Raw genomic sequence first — 17,385 nt, forward strand, 5'->3', positions numbered from 1 at the left:
AGCGATGGTCACATAAACACCACCCTATATCGGAAACCTACTGACCACTATTCCTACCTACATGCCTCTAGCTTTCATCCAGATCATACCACTCGATCCATTGTCTACAGCCAAGCGCTACGATATAACCGCATTTGCTCCAACCCCTCAGACAGAGACAAACACCTACAAGATCTCTATCATGCATTCCTACAACTACAATACCCACCTGCTGAAGTGAAGAAACAGATTGACAGAGCCAGAAGAGTACCCAGAAGTCACCTACTACAGGACAGGCCCAACAAAGAAAACAACAGAACGCCACTAGCCATCACCTTCAGCCCCCAACTAAAACCTCTCCAACGCATCATCAAGGATCTACAACCTATCCTGAAGGACGAGCCATCGCTCTCTCAGATCTTGGGAGACAGACCAGTCCTTGCTTACAGACAGCCCCCCAATCTGAAGCAAATACTCACCAGCAACCACACACCACACAACAGAACCACTAACCCAGGAACCTATCCTTGCAACAAAGCCCGTTGCCAACTCTGTCCACATATCTATTCAGGGGATACCATCATAGGGCCTAATCACATCAGCCACACTATCAGAGGCTCGTTCACCTGCGCATCTACCAATGTGATATATGCCATCATGTGCCAGCAATGCCCCTCTGCCATGTACATTGGCCAAACTGGACAGTCTCTACGTAAAAGAATGAATGGACACAAATCAGACGTCAAGAATTATAACATTCAAAAACCAGTTGGAGAACACTTCAATCTCTCTGGTCACTCGATCACAGACCTAAGAGTGGCTATACTTCAACAAAAAAGCTTCAAAAACAGACTCCAACGAGAGACTGCTGAATTGGAATTAATTTGCAAACTGGATACAATTAACTTAGGCTTGAATAGAGACTGGGAATGGATGAGTCATTACACAAAGTAAAACTATTTCCCCATGGTATTTCTCCCCCCCACCCCACCCCCCACTGTTCCTCTGATATTCTTGTTAACTGCTGGAATTAGCCTACCTGCTTGTCACCATGGGCTTATCTTAAGTGATCACTCTCCTTACAGTGTGTATGATAAACCCATTGTTTCATGTTCTCTGTGTGTATGTATATAAATCTCTCCTCTGTTTTTTCCACCAAATGCATCCGATGAAGTGAGCTGTAGCTCACGAAAGCTTATACTCTAATAAATTTGTTAGTCTCTAAGGTGCCACAAGTACTCCTTTTCTTTTAATTTAGAAAGAAGACAAAAAAGAGAAGTACAGAAAGTACTGAATGCTAAATCTTGAATTTCTATTTACCCCTATTTATTTTTAAATATGACAATGGAATGTTGCATTATATTGAAAGGCAAAATGTTTAAAAGTTATAAAAAGAAACTTTAAAAACACAATGCAGAATCAATCTGTGGGACTCACTATTACAATGTATCAATGAAGCTAAGAGGGTAGTAGGATTCCAAAAAGGAGACATTTGTATGGATAATGAAAACATTCACAGGAACACTGTATATTTTTATAAAGAACATATACCATCGTTCCTAGGGTTATAAGCGAAACTTCCCTGGGACAGGCTTTTCATATTTGTCTTTTACACGTTTTTTTGCACCTACCTCTGAAGCATCTGGCATTTGCTACTTTCAGAGACAGGATATTGGACAAAATGGGACGGTGACCTGACCTGATATGGCAACTCCTGTTTTTTTGTCCACCACATAAAAGTGCATAGTCACCACGTTTTCCACATGTAAACTGAATTAACAAAAAACTACATGGAAGAGTCAATAGGAAGTAGTTCAACTATACATGAGTTTACACATTTCAGTTAAAGAAAAGATCCAAATGCAACATCTTACACTTAGTAATGGTGGATGGGTTCAATGCACTGCCTAGAGAACTCTGTAGCCACAAACAAATACAGTGAGATGTTAAAATACAGGATTTGTATTACAAAATTGTAAAAGTGAAAGCACCCTTCTCTGAAAACTACCCTTTAAAGTACTCTCAGTTGGACACCCAAAATCATTGATCACTTTTGAAAATGTAGGCCAGTGTTTTAATTTGACATCTGTTAAGTGTTTTGAAGCTAATGAACAAATTAATGAGTAAACAGAAATTACTTAAATCACTGCGAATAAAGGTCTAGTTACTGTCTAGGTATTTCTGAGGTGCAGAGCTGCATTTGTGAAACTAATTTGGTAAATTCTACTGCTCTTAATGTTCACAAAGCAGCCTAAATTTTCAAGTTAAGCATATTCTCACCTTCTCCTCAAAAAGTCCAGCATCTGACATTTGCTCTCAACAACAGTAACAGCCAAGATTAATCAATTTCAAATACTGCATAGCTATAACTTTTTGCAAGTTTGTGACAATTTTTGTACTTATGAATTTCTGTAAAATATGTTAGCAGTGTTTTATAATACTGTAGCAAAATATAGTTAAGAGCTATTTCTTCACAAATAAACAGCAAGTGAAATAATAAAACAAAGTAAACCAGAGGAGCTCTGCTACATTAATATGACTCCCTTTCTGAACAAAGATCCACTATCATATTAAGAGGTTATTGAAATTAAGTGACCACAGAGTCATCTCTTATTTAACACCAGTTGACAGAAAAAAAATGTGTGTATATAGAAAATGTGAATAAAAGTTATTTGGTTTGGTATTTTACTAATGTTCTTAAGTGTACACAATGGCAAACATTAAAAAAAAAGTCCTTAGCAGGTATGTAAAGAAAAACACCGTTTTAAATTCAAATTTTTGTAAAATGGTGTTTAAGTTCTGTGTCACACCTAGACACATTCCTTTAAGACAATTCCATTATTACCAATGTAATATTACACACATAGCAGCATAGTTTATACTAAAAATTATACATGAGTTCTTTTGTTGGAGTTGCATGCTGTCTCAGACAGAGAAAGCTTCAAAGAAATAATACATTTAGGGAATGTTATAGTAGCCTCTGCAGATGAGAACTCAGAAGAAAATTAAATGGAAATTATATATCATGTGGTATTATATCATTTACTATAATCTTAAAATTAGGAGCAACAAACTTTCCACTTCTTGTTCTAAGTGTAGTGTTGTTGCATTCTGTTAAACAGCAGTTGTTTTCCACTACAGAGGTGCCTGAATTTCAGTAGGGGTGAAGGGGCTCTCATATTACATATACATAGACTGTTAAAAGCAGTGGCTCTCAAGCTTTCCAGACTACTATCCCCCTTTCAGGAGTCTGATTTGTCTTGGGTATCCCAAGTTTCACTTCACTTAAAAATTACTTGCTTACAAAATCAGACATAAAAATATAAAAGTGCCATAGCACATTATTACTGAAAAATTGCTTACTTTCTCATTTTTATCATATAATTATAAAATAAATCAATTGGAATATAACTATTGTACTTACATTTCAGTGTATAGTATATAAAGCAGTATAAACAAATAATTGTATGAAATTTTAGTTTGTACTCACTTCGCTAGTGCTTTTTATGTAGTCTGATACAAAATTAGGTGAATATCTAGATGAGTTGATGTACCCTGGAAGACCTCTGCGTACCCCCAGGGGTATGCATATTCCTGGCTGAGAGCCACTGGTTTAAAGGATATAGAGATTGTAAAGGACGTTTGTGGTGAAAGGGGTTATATACATTTTTTTTAAACTTATTCAGATAGGGTAAAAATCATAGGAGCAATAGAAGATCTGCTCATGTCCCTCTGCCCTGGGATGCGATCTGTAAGAGGGAAGTTCTGGGAAAGAAGTGACAAACGGAACTTCTGCACTCTTTCTGTGCTAAAATGAGCTCTGTGCTATTAAGAATTTCCTGGTGCAAGTGCTAGGGGAGCCAACTAGGGGGAGCGCTTTTCTTGACCTGCTGCTCACAAACCGGGTAGAATTAGTGGGGGAAGCAAAAGTGGATGGGAATCTGGGAGGCAGTGACCATGAGTTGGTTGAGTTCAGGATCCTGACGCAGGGAAGAAAGGTAAGCAGCAGGATACGGACCCTGGACTTCAGGAAAGCAGACTTTGACTCCCTCAGGGAACAGATGGCCAGGATCCCCTGGGGGACTAACATGAAAGGGAAGGGAGTCCAGGAGAGCTGGCTGTATTTCAAGGAATCCCTGTTGAGGTTACAGGGACAAACCATCCCGATGAGTCGAAAGAATAGTAAATATGGCAGGCGACCAGCTTGGCTTAATGGTGAAATCCTAGCGGATCTTAAACATAAAAAAGAAGCTTACAAGAAGTGGAAGCTTGGACATATGACCAGGGAAGAGTATAAAAATATTGCTCGGGCATGTAGGAAAGATATCAGGAGGGCCAAATCGCACCTGGAGCTGCAGCTAGCAAGAGATGTCAAGAGTAACAAGAAGGGTTTCTTCAGGTATGTTGGCAACAAGAAGAAAGCCAAGGAAAGTGTGGGCCCCTTACTGAATGAGGGAGGCAAGCTAGTGACAGAGGATGTGGAAAAAGCTAATGTACTCAATGCTTTTTTTGCCTCTGTTTTCACTAACAAGGTCAGCTCCCAGACTGCTGTGCTGGGCAACACAAAATGGGGAAGAGATGGCCAGCCCTCTGTAGAGATAGAGGTGGTTAGGGACTATTTAGAAAAGCTGGACGTGCACAAGTCCATGGGGCCGGACGAATTGCATCCGAGAGTGCTGAGGGAATTGGCGGCTGTGATTGCAGAGCCCTTGGCCATTATCTTTGAAAACTCGTGGCGAACGGGGGAAGTCCCGGATGACTGGAAAAAGGCTAATGTAGTGCCCATCTTTAAAAAAGGGAAGAAGGAGGATCCTGGGAACTACAGGCCGGTCAGCCTCACCTCAGTCCCTGGAAAAATCATGGAGCAGGTCCTCAAAGAATCAATCCTGAAGCACTTAGAGGAGAGGAAAGTGATCAGGAACAGTCAGCATGGATTCACCAAGGGAAGGTCATGCCTGACTAATCTAATCGCCTTTTATGATGAGATTACTGGTTCTGTGGATGAAGGGAAAGCAGTGGATGTATTGTTTCTTGACTTTAGCAAAGCTTTTGACACGGTCTCCCACAGCATTCTTGTCAGCAAGTTAAGGAAGTATGGGCTGGATGAATGCACTATAAGGTGGGTAGAAAGCTGGCTAGATTGTCGGGCTCAACGGGTAGTGATCAATGGCTCCATGTCTAGTTGGCAGCCGGTGTCAAGTGGAGTGCCCCAGGGGTCGGTCCTGGGGCCCGTTTTGTTCAATATCTTCATAAATGATCTGGAGGATGGTGTGGATTGCACTCTCAGCAAATTTGCGGATGATACTAAACTGGGAGGAGTGGTAGATACGCTGGAGGGGAGGGATAGGATACAGAAGGACCTAGACAAATTGGAGGATTGGGCCAAAAGAAATCTAATGAGGTTCAATAAGGATAAATGCAGGGTCCTGCACTTAGGATGGAAGAATCCAATGCACCGCTACAGACTAGGGACCGAATGGCTCGGCAGCAGTTCTGCGGAAAAGGACCTAGGGGTGACAGTGGACGAGAAGCTGGATATGAGTCAGCAGTGTGCCCTTGTTGCCAAGAAGGCCAATGGCATTTTGGGTTGTATAAGTAGGGGCATAGCGAGCAGATCGAGGGACGTGATCGTTCCCCTTTATTCGACACTGGTGAGGCCTCATCTGGAGTACTGTGTCCAGTTTTGGGCCCCACACTACAGGAAGGATGTGGATAAATTGGAAAGAGTACAACGAAGGGCAACGAAAATGATTAGGGGTCTAGAGCACATGACTTATGAGGAGAGGCTGAGGGAGCTGGGATTGTTTAGTCTGCAGAAGAGAAGAATGAGGGGGGATTTGATAGCTGCTTTCAACTACCTGAAAGGGGGTTTCAAAGAGGATGGCTCTAGACTGTTCTCAATGGTAGCAGATGACAGAACGAGGAGTAATGGTCTCAAGTTGCAATGGGGGAGGTTTAGATTGGATATTAGGAAAAACTTTTTCACTAAGAGGGTGGTGAAACACTGGAATGCGTTACCTAGGGAGGTGGTAGAATCTCCTTCCTTAGAGGTTTTTAAGGTCAGGCTTGACAAAGCCCTAGCTGGGATGATTTAACTGGGACTTGGTCCTGCTTTGAGCAGGGGGTTGGACTAGATGACCTTCTGGGGTCCCTTCCAACCCTGATATTCTATGATTCTATGATTCTATGATTCTAAGAACATAAAAAAGGCCGTGCGTAGGGTCAGACCAAAGGTCCATCTAGCCCAGGATCCTGTCTATCGACAGAGGCCAATGCTAGGTGCCACAGAAAGCTGAAGCCTGAGCCCCACTGCCTGTGGCTGAAGCCAAAGCTCAAGCAACGTAGCTTTGTGGGGCCCCCCATGGTGTGGGGCCCCGGACAATTGTCCTCCTTGCTACTCCCTAATGTCAGCCCTGGCTTTTAATCTACTCAATATGCAGAAAAACAGTTATTGTGGCAGAGGTGGGCTGGGGAGTTTTTATACCATGGGGAAGAACTCAGAAAGAAAAAGGTTGAGAACCCCTGAAGAGGGGACAATCTTGGGAGCTGTCAAGTGCCTGTGCTGAGTTGATTAGTGTCCTCAACTCCCAATAAACTCCATGGTACTTGAGGACTCTCAGCACCTCTGAGAATTGAGCACTATCTGCTGATAACATACTGCATGTCTAGGCCAGACTAAGGAGCAGCTTCTGGACCAGTGCTTAGGTAGAGCAAGTGGCTCCAAATCTGCTCATAGGGATATGGAAAGGCAGTAGTTAGCATTTCAGTCCACAAGTCAGGAACAGCATCTGAGTAATTGAAGGATGAATTGCTCCCAACTCCCTCCTTATTTTTTCCACACAAAGACTGACTACCTAGGCATTGGGAAGGGGAAGAGTGAATTTCACCTTTAACACATTAATTTTTATCATTTAAATTATATATAATAAATGTACATTTCAGGCTAAAGCCTGCCTGGTGTCATAAATGTGCATTAGGAGACACAAAGATGTAAAGAAAGACATAATGGGATGCAAAAGGCAGCATGTGTAGGAGGATCTGAAATGTAATATTAGCCAAACTCATGAGTGTATAAAATAGCTAAATAAATGCAAAGCCAAGAAAGATGCTAATCTGAGAAAAAAGACATGGCCAATCAGAAATCTGGTAAGTGTATATGCAGCTCATACATCAGAAGCACAGGATAGCCACAATAGCTGTGCATAATGGAAAAGCAATAAAACAAGCACTATGAAGCATGTTGGTCATGCCAATATATCACCCTGACCTATAATGGCAGGATTTTTCCTGGGTGGATACACTTTCTGGTATCCCTAGGTACATACTGTTGCCTAGCCTTTGTAAAATATAACTAGGATTTAGCCATTAGCATGTATGCTTGTTAAATCATAAAGGAGTGCTTACTTATACTACTGATGTTGCTAATAATTCAGAACCTAATGGCATGAGGCTGAGTGCTGTCAATCCCCACGCTAATTTATGGGCATTGAGGCCATTCAGCAACTCACAGAGGCAGACCCTTAACAAGAATTCAGAAGTTTGATCAAGACTGAACAGAGAGATGCTTTCAAAATATTTTATGTTTTGGGTGTCTCCCACTATTGGTACCTTGAAGTCCTTATGGATGTATTTAGCACAGCAGCACTGTACTTTCTGTCTGCTAAAGAATGTAAGGGGAACTTTTCTCTCTATGGGCTAGATCCACAATGGGGACTTAGGCTCAGGCACTGCAATGCCTAATGTCTAGGCACCCTGCTGCCCAATAAATTCACAGCCCCGAGTTAGGCATCTAAGAACAGGATTCAGAGAAGCCAGCATGCTGTGTAGCTAAACTAGCTAGTAGGAAATGCTGGGGAGAGAGGTGTGCCTTAAGCCCCACTACACAAAGGGAATTAGACACCTACGTCGAGGCTGGAGGGAGGTGCCTCCCTCTAGTCATGATTCCTAGCTGTGAACCCTCTTCTGGAGTTGGGCACCTAGGGAAAGACAGAGACCCACTGTAGAATATCCTACAGCCTGGTCATTACGGCACCCACTTGGGAGGTGGGAAACCTGAGTTCAAGTCCCTGATCTGAATCAGGCAGAGTGGGGATTTGAACTTGGGTCTTCTGAGGAAGCACTCGAACTACTGAGCTATAGGGTATTTTGGGCTGGGACTCTCACAGTGTCAAATGTCAAAGTTGTTCCACTTTGTGTAATCTATTTAAATATTCATTAGTGCAGAGCACCATGACCATCTCCACTGTGTTTTGGTCAGAACCTGATCTGGTAGGCATGTTCTTTGGTGGCTCATGAAAATACCTACTGGATCATGCCCCGCAGGTGAGGTAGGCAGGGCAATGGCTAGCATAAGGATCTGCCAGGGCTTAGGCACTGAGCATTCATCACCAGCAGAAATTTAGGCACCTAGAGGACTTTACTGGCAGAAACTTCGGTACCTATGGACTTTAGGCATTTACAGGTAATGGGACAGTTGAACAGGGATTTTGAGGATCCAGATTTTGGGCTTAGGTGCCTAAACTCCTTTGTAGTTCAAGCCCTATGAGCCCAATCCTGCCTCCATTAAAATCAACGAGAGTTTGACATTGAAAATAATGGTAGCAGGATTGGGCCCTCTATTTCATAAAATAATCTATCATTCTGACAAGCTATCAGAAATGTTTTTTGTGTGGAGAACAGAAATTCTGTTCTGTGGAGGATTAAGAAATTTGTTTTAATTCCAGTTAGAATGACATCCGACAATTTCAAAATTCTCTGCAAAAGAAAATTAAAAAAAATCGTTTCAGATTTTAACAAAACTAAAACTTGTTTAGATTTTGATTTTTTAATTTTATATTATATATGATACTCCAAAAATTTCAAAATGAAGTTTAGAAAGGAAAAAAATAAAAATGTTTCATTCTGATTGTACTGAAACAGGATGTTTCGACATTGTAAGAACCACCCTCCTGCCAACCCCCCCCAAATTTTGGTAAAATCAATACGATTTACAAAGTATTTCAATTTCGACGGAACTGTATTCTCAGATGGAAAATGTTTCTGTCAAAGTTTTCCCAACCAGCTCTAGCCTTTATAGATGGTTGTGAAAGCCTAAAAAAATAAATTATTACTACTTAAAACTATATATAGTTGCTCTGCCAAACAGGTTAAGGAATGTTGTGAACTTGGTGTAAATGTAGTCCATGGCCCTGATTCTGCAAACACTTATGGTCGTGCTTAACTTTACTTATGGGAATAGTTCCATTAACATCAGTGGGACTAATCATGTAAAATTACTCATGTGCATAAGCGTTTGCTGGATTAAAACCTATGAGGTTACACAGTTAATTTGATTTTTCATAGAATTATTAATGCACTTATTGATATATAAGAAAATAAATTTTTGATATTTAATATAAATTGGGATCCAGTGATAAGTCCATGTACGTTTCCCTGGGTTAACTAAATATGCTTTTCTGTGCTCTTGCAAATGTCTTCAAGACAACAAATGCATACAAATATTTTAAAAGTACTAATAACATTTATCGATTTTAATGTAAAATTATCATTAACAAAACAGAATGTCTTATTAAGAAAAGAGAATCTTAATGAGTGAATTGATTGTGAAATGCAGATGACATTATTTACATAGTTTTTTGCCATAAGAAAACCTCCTAAGCCACAGTCAGCATACATCAAAACACAAATTTTAAAAAAATAGTTAAAACACAAACATTTAGTATAAGACAGTTTTATCCTGGGAATGCCATTTGTTGAAAAACTACATTAGGAAAAAAAAGTCCTAGTAAAATTATTCTTGTCAATCTCCTGTAAAGAACTTCTGAACTTATCTGTGCAGTATAACTTGTGCATCTACAAAACACAAGAATTTCTACATAGTGTGAATATTCCATCACTCCACCTTTATTATGGAGTTGTTCAAATGTTTTCATGTAGATAATTTTGCAGTATGCACCAAAATAATAATCAGCACAGATTTTTCTTTTAAAGAGCAACATCATGCAGATTATGCTAATCAAATAAGACAGTGAAGTGCCTGTAAGCTTGTGGGTTTTTTGTATCTGTATATACAGTAAATGCCCACAAAATACTATGGCATTTATTTCAGATTTACAGAACTAAATATAAACTGTTAGATTTTTGCTAATTATTAGCAGAAGCTGTAAGCAATCAGTGGCTAAATTCATAAACAAAAGATGAAAGACGTAGTATTTTATTCCTGGAGTAATTCTTGATACCTTAAATGGTTGGTCTTTAAGGAGATGAGAACTGTCCTTTATTCAGTAGATCTTAACAGTGCAATGTGCAACAATTCCTAAAACCGTCTAAAAAGTTTCATCAGTAGACTCCAGTAGAGCTCCTTGATTCAAGGAAGGAAGGAAGGTTTGTATTTCTTGCCTGCTCTATTCACGAAGAATTGTAAAAAGTTCCCTTAACGTTTTTTAAAATTATTATTATTGATTCCTATAGTCGACTGTCTTGTTACTTCAGAAATAAAGGCTTCATACTGAGACACTGAAGGACACTTTTCTCTCTGTGTTCAGTTGAAAGGTAGAAAAAGAAGAAAGAGAACATAAGAAAAGCTTAAAGAGTAGAAGAGATACAAAATTCAGAGTAAAGTTTCTAAAAGAATTTAACAGCATACATCAGAGATTTAGTGAGAACAAGAAAAGGACAGAATGCCAAAGATAAACTTTACAAAAAGGCAGTTTCCCTGCAATACAGAATAGTTTGTAAAACTAACATTTTTTGCTTTATAAAACTATTCTTTTGCATTTATCTGTCCCTTTCTAAATAAGTGCTTTCAATACTAATGCATAACTTCATTTTCTTGAAGCTTTTTTTTATGAAGTTTTAACAGTTTTTAAAAGACATCCTAGAAATCTTATATATAAAAATTATGTCATTTTACAAGAAAAAAAGTGTTAAAAGATTTCACGTTCCCTGCCCAGACAGGCAAACAAACCTAACTACAGCAGTCTGTTCTGGCTTTACTAATAAGCAAAATAGAAAGCCAGTTAAGCAAGCAATATTTACATCTGTTAATGCAATGTGCACTTATTGTTATACATAATGCTGTTAGTTTGTTGTAAATGAAATTAATCTCATTTACATTTTGGGCAGGAAACTCACCACTTGGCCCACATCTCATGTAGTGGGTAATAGCATTAGGAGCTTTGTTGCTCCCTAGACCTGCTTTTTGAATTTCTGTTTTCTGGTATAGCTTCCACATCTGCAGGAGAAAAGCATTTCATGTTATTCAATTTGTTTAGCAGGACAAGAAAAAGCCCTCACTTTACAATACACAGTTACTTAATAGTAGGATATACCTGCTCAAAGGTATAAAAATACTTTTTTGAGGGACAGGATTGTTGAGAGAGAGGAAAGGAAGGAATTCACTAGAATAATCTACAGACATATCTTAAAGGTCAACCTGTTATAAAAGTTCACATTTGCATTTTTAAAATAATCAAATATTACTTTTCAAATCCACAAGAGGTTAAATACAACATTTAAATGCAATGGTCCTAAATCTGTGCCAGTATGAAAGGGCAAAACGCCACTGAAATCAATGGAACTGTGCCCACTTACACCGGAAGAGTTATTGGCTCAACTTTTGTTTGTTTGTTTAAACCTAACTGCTAGTTACACACACTAAAATGGCTCAATTCAAGTCTGTAAAGTGGAAAATAACCTCTGCATGCAACAGATGTAACATGCACAATACAGTATCTTAACTAAGTGTTCATTTAGAAAAGCAAAGCTTCAAGCAAACCTTTCGTTGCAAGCAAAATATTATTCCTGTTCATGGCAGAACAATTAATTAAATGTCTAATGTCCATTTGTGGCTGATGACCAACTACTCTGAATTACCATGCAAAATTTGATTTTTAGGTCTGGATTTGCATTTCTAAGGCCAGCAGGGACCAGGAGTTGCAGAGACATGGATCAAGAAATGAGCGCATTGTATTGCTTTGTAGGAAGCCCTCTGATTGATCTAGGAGCAACACTGATGGGATATGAAGGGAATCCCACAAAGCCTCCACGTGTGAAACAAGAATTAAAAGTTTCAGCCATGACGTGTGAATATTTGTTAGGGAGTACAGTCCAGACGAGTTCAGAGGAGAAAAACTCTGTGCATGAGCACATCTGTTTTTTTTCCCCAAATATTAGAGCTGATGAGCACAGTTGATTTTTTTTGGTTGATTTTTCAAGGCAATTAAAATACTCCCTAATAATGGGTCTGCTCCCACTCCCATTGAAATCAATGGGGCAGGATCAGGCCCAACAGAAAACCAGGAACACAGGGTCACTTTTAAAATTTCTATGATCAATAGCATGTCATAAATTTGAAATATAAGGGGAAATAGTTATAGTGGCCCAAGCTGAAAGAGGTCACTCCAGAACCCCAATGTGAAAATACAAAATTTAAAGGGGCTGATTTTCATTTATACAAAGCCTCTTAATATCACTCTGGTAGTATAAGGTGCTGGTAGTGAAAATGAATATAAAAGAAAAATTGCATCCATTTTAAGACCCCTTTCTTTTGCCAGAGTTATTTTATTAATCATCAAATTTAATTGGCGAGTGTGGTTCCTCATGACAGACCATCAAACATATCATTACCTACTACCCAATTTATAAATATGAAGGCGGCATTACTGCAATAAGTTCTGCTACTCCTGATGTAGTCATTTGGCTCGATCAACTTCAGGTGAAATTATAGTTGCTGCTCTCTACCAGGCATACGAAAGAAGAAGATTGATGTGTGAGAATTTAGCGTATGTGAAAGGAAAGAAAATGATTCAGAGAAGGAAATACAAATTGGCAGGAAAAGTTTCCTTTACTACCTCAATATCAATCTATAAGGATCACATCTAGGGTTGAAAAGGTAGGTTGAAATTCTGTTTCCCTTCATTCGTTGGCCTCGCTGCTGAGCACTAACAGATTGGAATGGTGCTGTTGGTTTATTCTTAATAAACTCAATGTACCTCATTATAAGCTATCGGTTTTTCCAAGAAATAGGTTTGCTGTCAGTTACCCAATCCCCTCCCCAAAAAGTACCGATGCTTGTAGTGTGCTTTCTGAGTTCCTGTAGGATACGTCAAGATTTTATAGATTTCCTATATAATTCCATAGATAACTTTTAAAATTTATTGTGCATATTTCTGTTCAACTGGCAGCACTGAATATATTAAAAATGAATTAAACATATATGGAACAACAAGAAGTGAAGCAGAATGAAATGACCCAAGACTGATGTACTTTGTGTGTGTGAGAATAAGAAGAATTATGTTGACAGCATTTCTTTTATTGTATTTAGGCCAGAAACTATCTTTAAAGTAGATACAGTAATGACATAATTAAGAAACACAAGGCTGGACATAAATCTCTCACTTATCCTTTGGTTATCAGCCCATTAACTGTGTAGGAGTGCAAACATGGTAAAGGAAGAGTATTTTATGTTTTGGAAGAAGCATAATTTGTTCCTTCGTGGAGTCTCTCTCAGACACTTTACGTTCTCCACTTACTTCCTCCTCCCACCTTTAAAGGCAGTTCATCATGCAGAGACCTGCCAATGGATTCCTCCAAAGTTCATCAATGATGCTCCTGTATCAGCTGAAGATATTTCTAGAGAGTGACACAAAGGAATTACTGCTTCCCTCATGAAGAGCTATTCTTGCAGCACTTCTAGTCCTTGCTGACCTGGGACCAAAGGTATCAAATTTGGGTCCCCATGTGGCAGAGCTGTGTAATGCCACAATATTTCTGGCCAAAGAAGCACAATTTTAAAAGTTAGAATATGAAATTCATTATTTTCAACAAGATATATTTTCTTCTCTCATGCAGGTTTTTATATAGCACAGCTACTTTTGATTTCTCAAACCTAAATTTTAATTGTGTTTCAATTTGTTAAAAAAATGCTGATGTCTACTTAAGGGTCCAGCTCTACAAGCACATGCAATTTATAGCTGAAGTATGGTGCATCTGATGAAGTGAGCTGTAGCTCACGAAAGCTTATGCTCAAATAAATTTGTTAGTCTCTAAGGTGCCACAAGTACTCCTTTTCTTTTTATAATTTTAAAGTTTGGGTGAAATTGTTTTAAGCTTAAATTGTTACCAGACTTAAAGTGTGATTTCAAGCAGTTGCAGAGATGCTAGAATTGTAAATAGCTTTTTTCCATCATTTTCTGTTTAGATAAATTATTCTATAAAGCATTCCAAAATAGACAATTTATAATCAAATATTTAAATTATATTATTTCAGCTGCATTCATATTTAATATAGTCGTATTGTCAAATCTCATGTGCCTCATTTTCTAACTAAGCAATGTTCTATCTGCATAGGAAAAAAAAGAATTTCCACCATAATTAGTAAAGATTTTTATTATTATTATACATTGTAAAAATTCTCATAAAACTATAGTGTTACTTGACTCCAAATAAAACAGCATATTGGACCACCTCTGTATGTCAGACATGGGAAGACAAACCACAGGAAAGGGAAAAAGAGGTAGAGGAGGATAATTTTTTCTATGGAACTGCTACACTTAATTTGATTGTTATATTTTGAAATGATCATTTATGAATATTAACAATTGTTTTATTTATTAAAGTTCAAATATTTTAATAAATATGAACTTCAGTTCATATTTATTGTGCAAACTACAGGCACTGAATTATTTGGGCTACAACTTATTCCTTGAGCAAAATGACACACAAAACATAGTATAAATAAAAAGCGAAAGATACTGAAATCTCTCTAATTGGTTGAGGTTTTTTGCTATTATTGTATATGTGCAAGAGGATAGACAGGCATTTTTGTATGGGTGATGCATCTGAAAACAAAAGTACAAGTGAGAAAAGTACCTTCCTGTTGGTAAAAATTACCTGGTTCTTTGTGCCATTTTTGGCAATGCAGCATGCAACTGCTTTAACATGCATTCAATAATATATAGAAAAACAAAATATTTCTAGCAGGTGACAAAAAATACAGAACATTAGTTTGTATTATTAAGGCTTTTAGAGGCATGCAGAAAATATACAGTGCAATTAATGTTTCATGCAAGTTTTGGTGTGATTACAATTTTACATTTACGCATGCTGTAATACACAGCTGATTTTTATATCACCATTCAGAGGAAAACACCTTCCCCATAAACCTGCCAAGAAATTATTTTTTATTTTTAGTAGAACATTCCCTAAATCAGCTGACATTGACAAGAACATCTGTGTCATTTGTATTTAATATGACATCTCTCTTATCATACACAACCATACTCATACCAAACAGTTTGGTTATCTTCAGAAACCAGTAAAGGGGATTCAATCTTGCTAGTATCTACATGTGCAGAAGCAGCAATAAATTCACTATTTAGAACTGACTGTAAGTTACTGTTATCAGATATATGGTCATCAGAAGACTGTTCATGATCTTTCTGTAAAGATTTAACTGATGAGACAAATGTCTCATCAGTTATCTTTGCTGTAGACCTTTGAGGTAATCCACTTATATTACTAACTAAATCAGTGTTAAGGGATAAAAATGTCTGTGACACATGGGCCACAGTAAATGACCCTGTGCTATCATTAGTAGATACACCAACTTTATCACTGAACACATTAGTGCTTGAAGTTTTGTCAACAAAATTTGACTTTCCCATCCTTGAATTCCTAGGCTTCTCAGATTTATATCCCAAGTGATCTGGTTTAATTATATTACCTAAATCATTTTGTGGAACAGAATCTACATTGTAAGATATATAATGAAAAAAATTAGAGGACTGCTGGTGTGCACAGTACTCACTAGATGCTGATGGAATGCTTCTATCAGCTGTAGATGGTGCTGGATCAATTGATACAGGCTGCCTACTGTCCTTAGATAAAAAATCATGAATGCTTGTCCTTCGAGTAGTTCCTTCTGCTGTAGAAATCACACTGCTTGCACGAGGTAAGGTAGCATAAGGGCTGCAATCTTTTGATTGTCGTTGTGATGGATTTGTTTGTACTTTTTGTTTGACTGACTTGACCTTTCCTTGAGTACTTGACGTCAATTTTATTGGAGAGCTGGTAAAGTAGGTATCTTCAGTTTTATGAGGGCTGGGCCTTACAGGTTGTTCAGGTTTAGCTGACCTTCCATCTGAGAAGTCAACTGTGTTTTTCACACTTAATGATCTGACGATACCGCTGCCGACAGATGACTGATTCCTTAGCTTTTCTTTTCCTGCCAATTCAGCAGACTCAGACAAACTTTTCATTACTTCATCTAAAAGATTCTCTTGGCTTGCACACTTTATCTGTCAAAACATATCCAAACAGCTTATTGTGTAGTTCTGATTTAATTTTTAAATTTACAAGAGAGATATTTTAGTCATCTTTATTGCATGAAAGTGAAAAACAATTAGATTATTATTTTATTTAAATACTACATTAATTTGAGTATGAGAGGGGTAGCCGTGTTAGTCTGGATCTGTAAAAGTAGCAAAGAGTCCTGTGGCACCTTACAGTCTAACAGACGTATTGGAGCATAAGCTTTCGTGGGTAAATACCCACTTCGTCGGATGCATGGAGTGGAAATTTCCAGAGGCAGGTATAAATATGCAAGTAAGAATCAGGCTAGGGGTAACAAGGTTAGTTCCATCAGGGAGGATGAGGCCCTCTTCTAGCAGTTGAGGTGTGAACACCAAGGGAGGAGAAACTGCTTTTGTAGTTGGCTAGCCATTCACAGTCTTGGTTTAATACCAAGCTGATGGTGTTAAATTTACAAATAAACTGAAGCTCAGCAGTTTCTCTTTGAAGTCTGGTCCTGAAGGTTTTTTGCTGCAGGATGGCTACCTTTAAATCTGCTACTGTGTGTCCAGGGAGGTTGAAGTGTTCTCCTGCAGGTTTTTGTATATTGCCATTCCTAATATCTGACTTGTGTCCATTTATCCTTTTACATAGGGACTGTCCAGTTTGGCCGATGTACATAGCAGAGGGGCACTGCTGGCTCATGATGGCGTAGATTACATTGGTGGACGTGCAGGTGAATGAATCGGTGATGGTGTGGCTGATCTGGTTAGGTCCTGTGATGGTGTTGCTGGTGTAGATATCATATCACCATCACAGGACCTAACCAGATCAGCCACACCATCACCGATTCATTCACTTGCACATCCACCAATGTAATCTATGCCAGTCGTTCTCAAAGCCGGTCCGCCGCTTGTTCAGGAAAAGCCCCTGGCATGCTGGACCGGTTTGTTTACCTGCCACGTCCACAGGTTCGGCTGATCGCGGCTCCCACTGGCCATGGTTCACCGCTCCAGGCCAATGGGGGTTGCAGGAAGGGCGGCCAGCACATCCCTTGGCCCGTGCCACTTCCCACAGCCCGCATTGGCCTGGAGTGGCAGACTGGCTTTGAGAACC

General features: G+C 38.8%; 1 protein-coding gene across 9 annotated transcripts in view; it reads right to left on the minus strand.

Moving 5' to 3' along the window:
• Nucleotides 1-7,126: 7,126 nt before the first annotated feature.
• Nucleotides 7,127-17,385, minus strand: part of CCDC88A (coiled-coil domain containing 88A) — a 354,197-nt gene continuing 343,938 nt past the window's right edge. For 6 of the 9 annotated variants that reach the window (XM_038395525.2, XM_043512325.1, XM_043512324.1 and 3 more), the window contains one exon: nt 14,350-16,277. In XM_038395525.2, coding sequence (XP_038251453.1) covers nt 15,246-16,277 — 1,032 coding nt within the window. In that variant the 3' untranslated portion in view covers nt 14,350-15,245. Of the gene's footprint in view, nt 10,514-11,112; nt 11,213-14,349; nt 16,278-17,385 lie in introns of those variants that run through there. The other 3 variants (XM_038395536.2, XM_043512327.1, XM_043512326.1) reach the window with 1 other exon arrangement.

This window comes from Dermochelys coriacea, chromosome 3 (assembly GCF_009764565.3).
Source record: "Dermochelys coriacea isolate rDerCor1 chromosome 3, rDerCor1.pri.v4, whole genome shotgun sequence".
Taxonomy (NCBI): Eukaryota; Metazoa; Chordata; order Testudines; family Dermochelyidae; genus Dermochelys; species Dermochelys coriacea.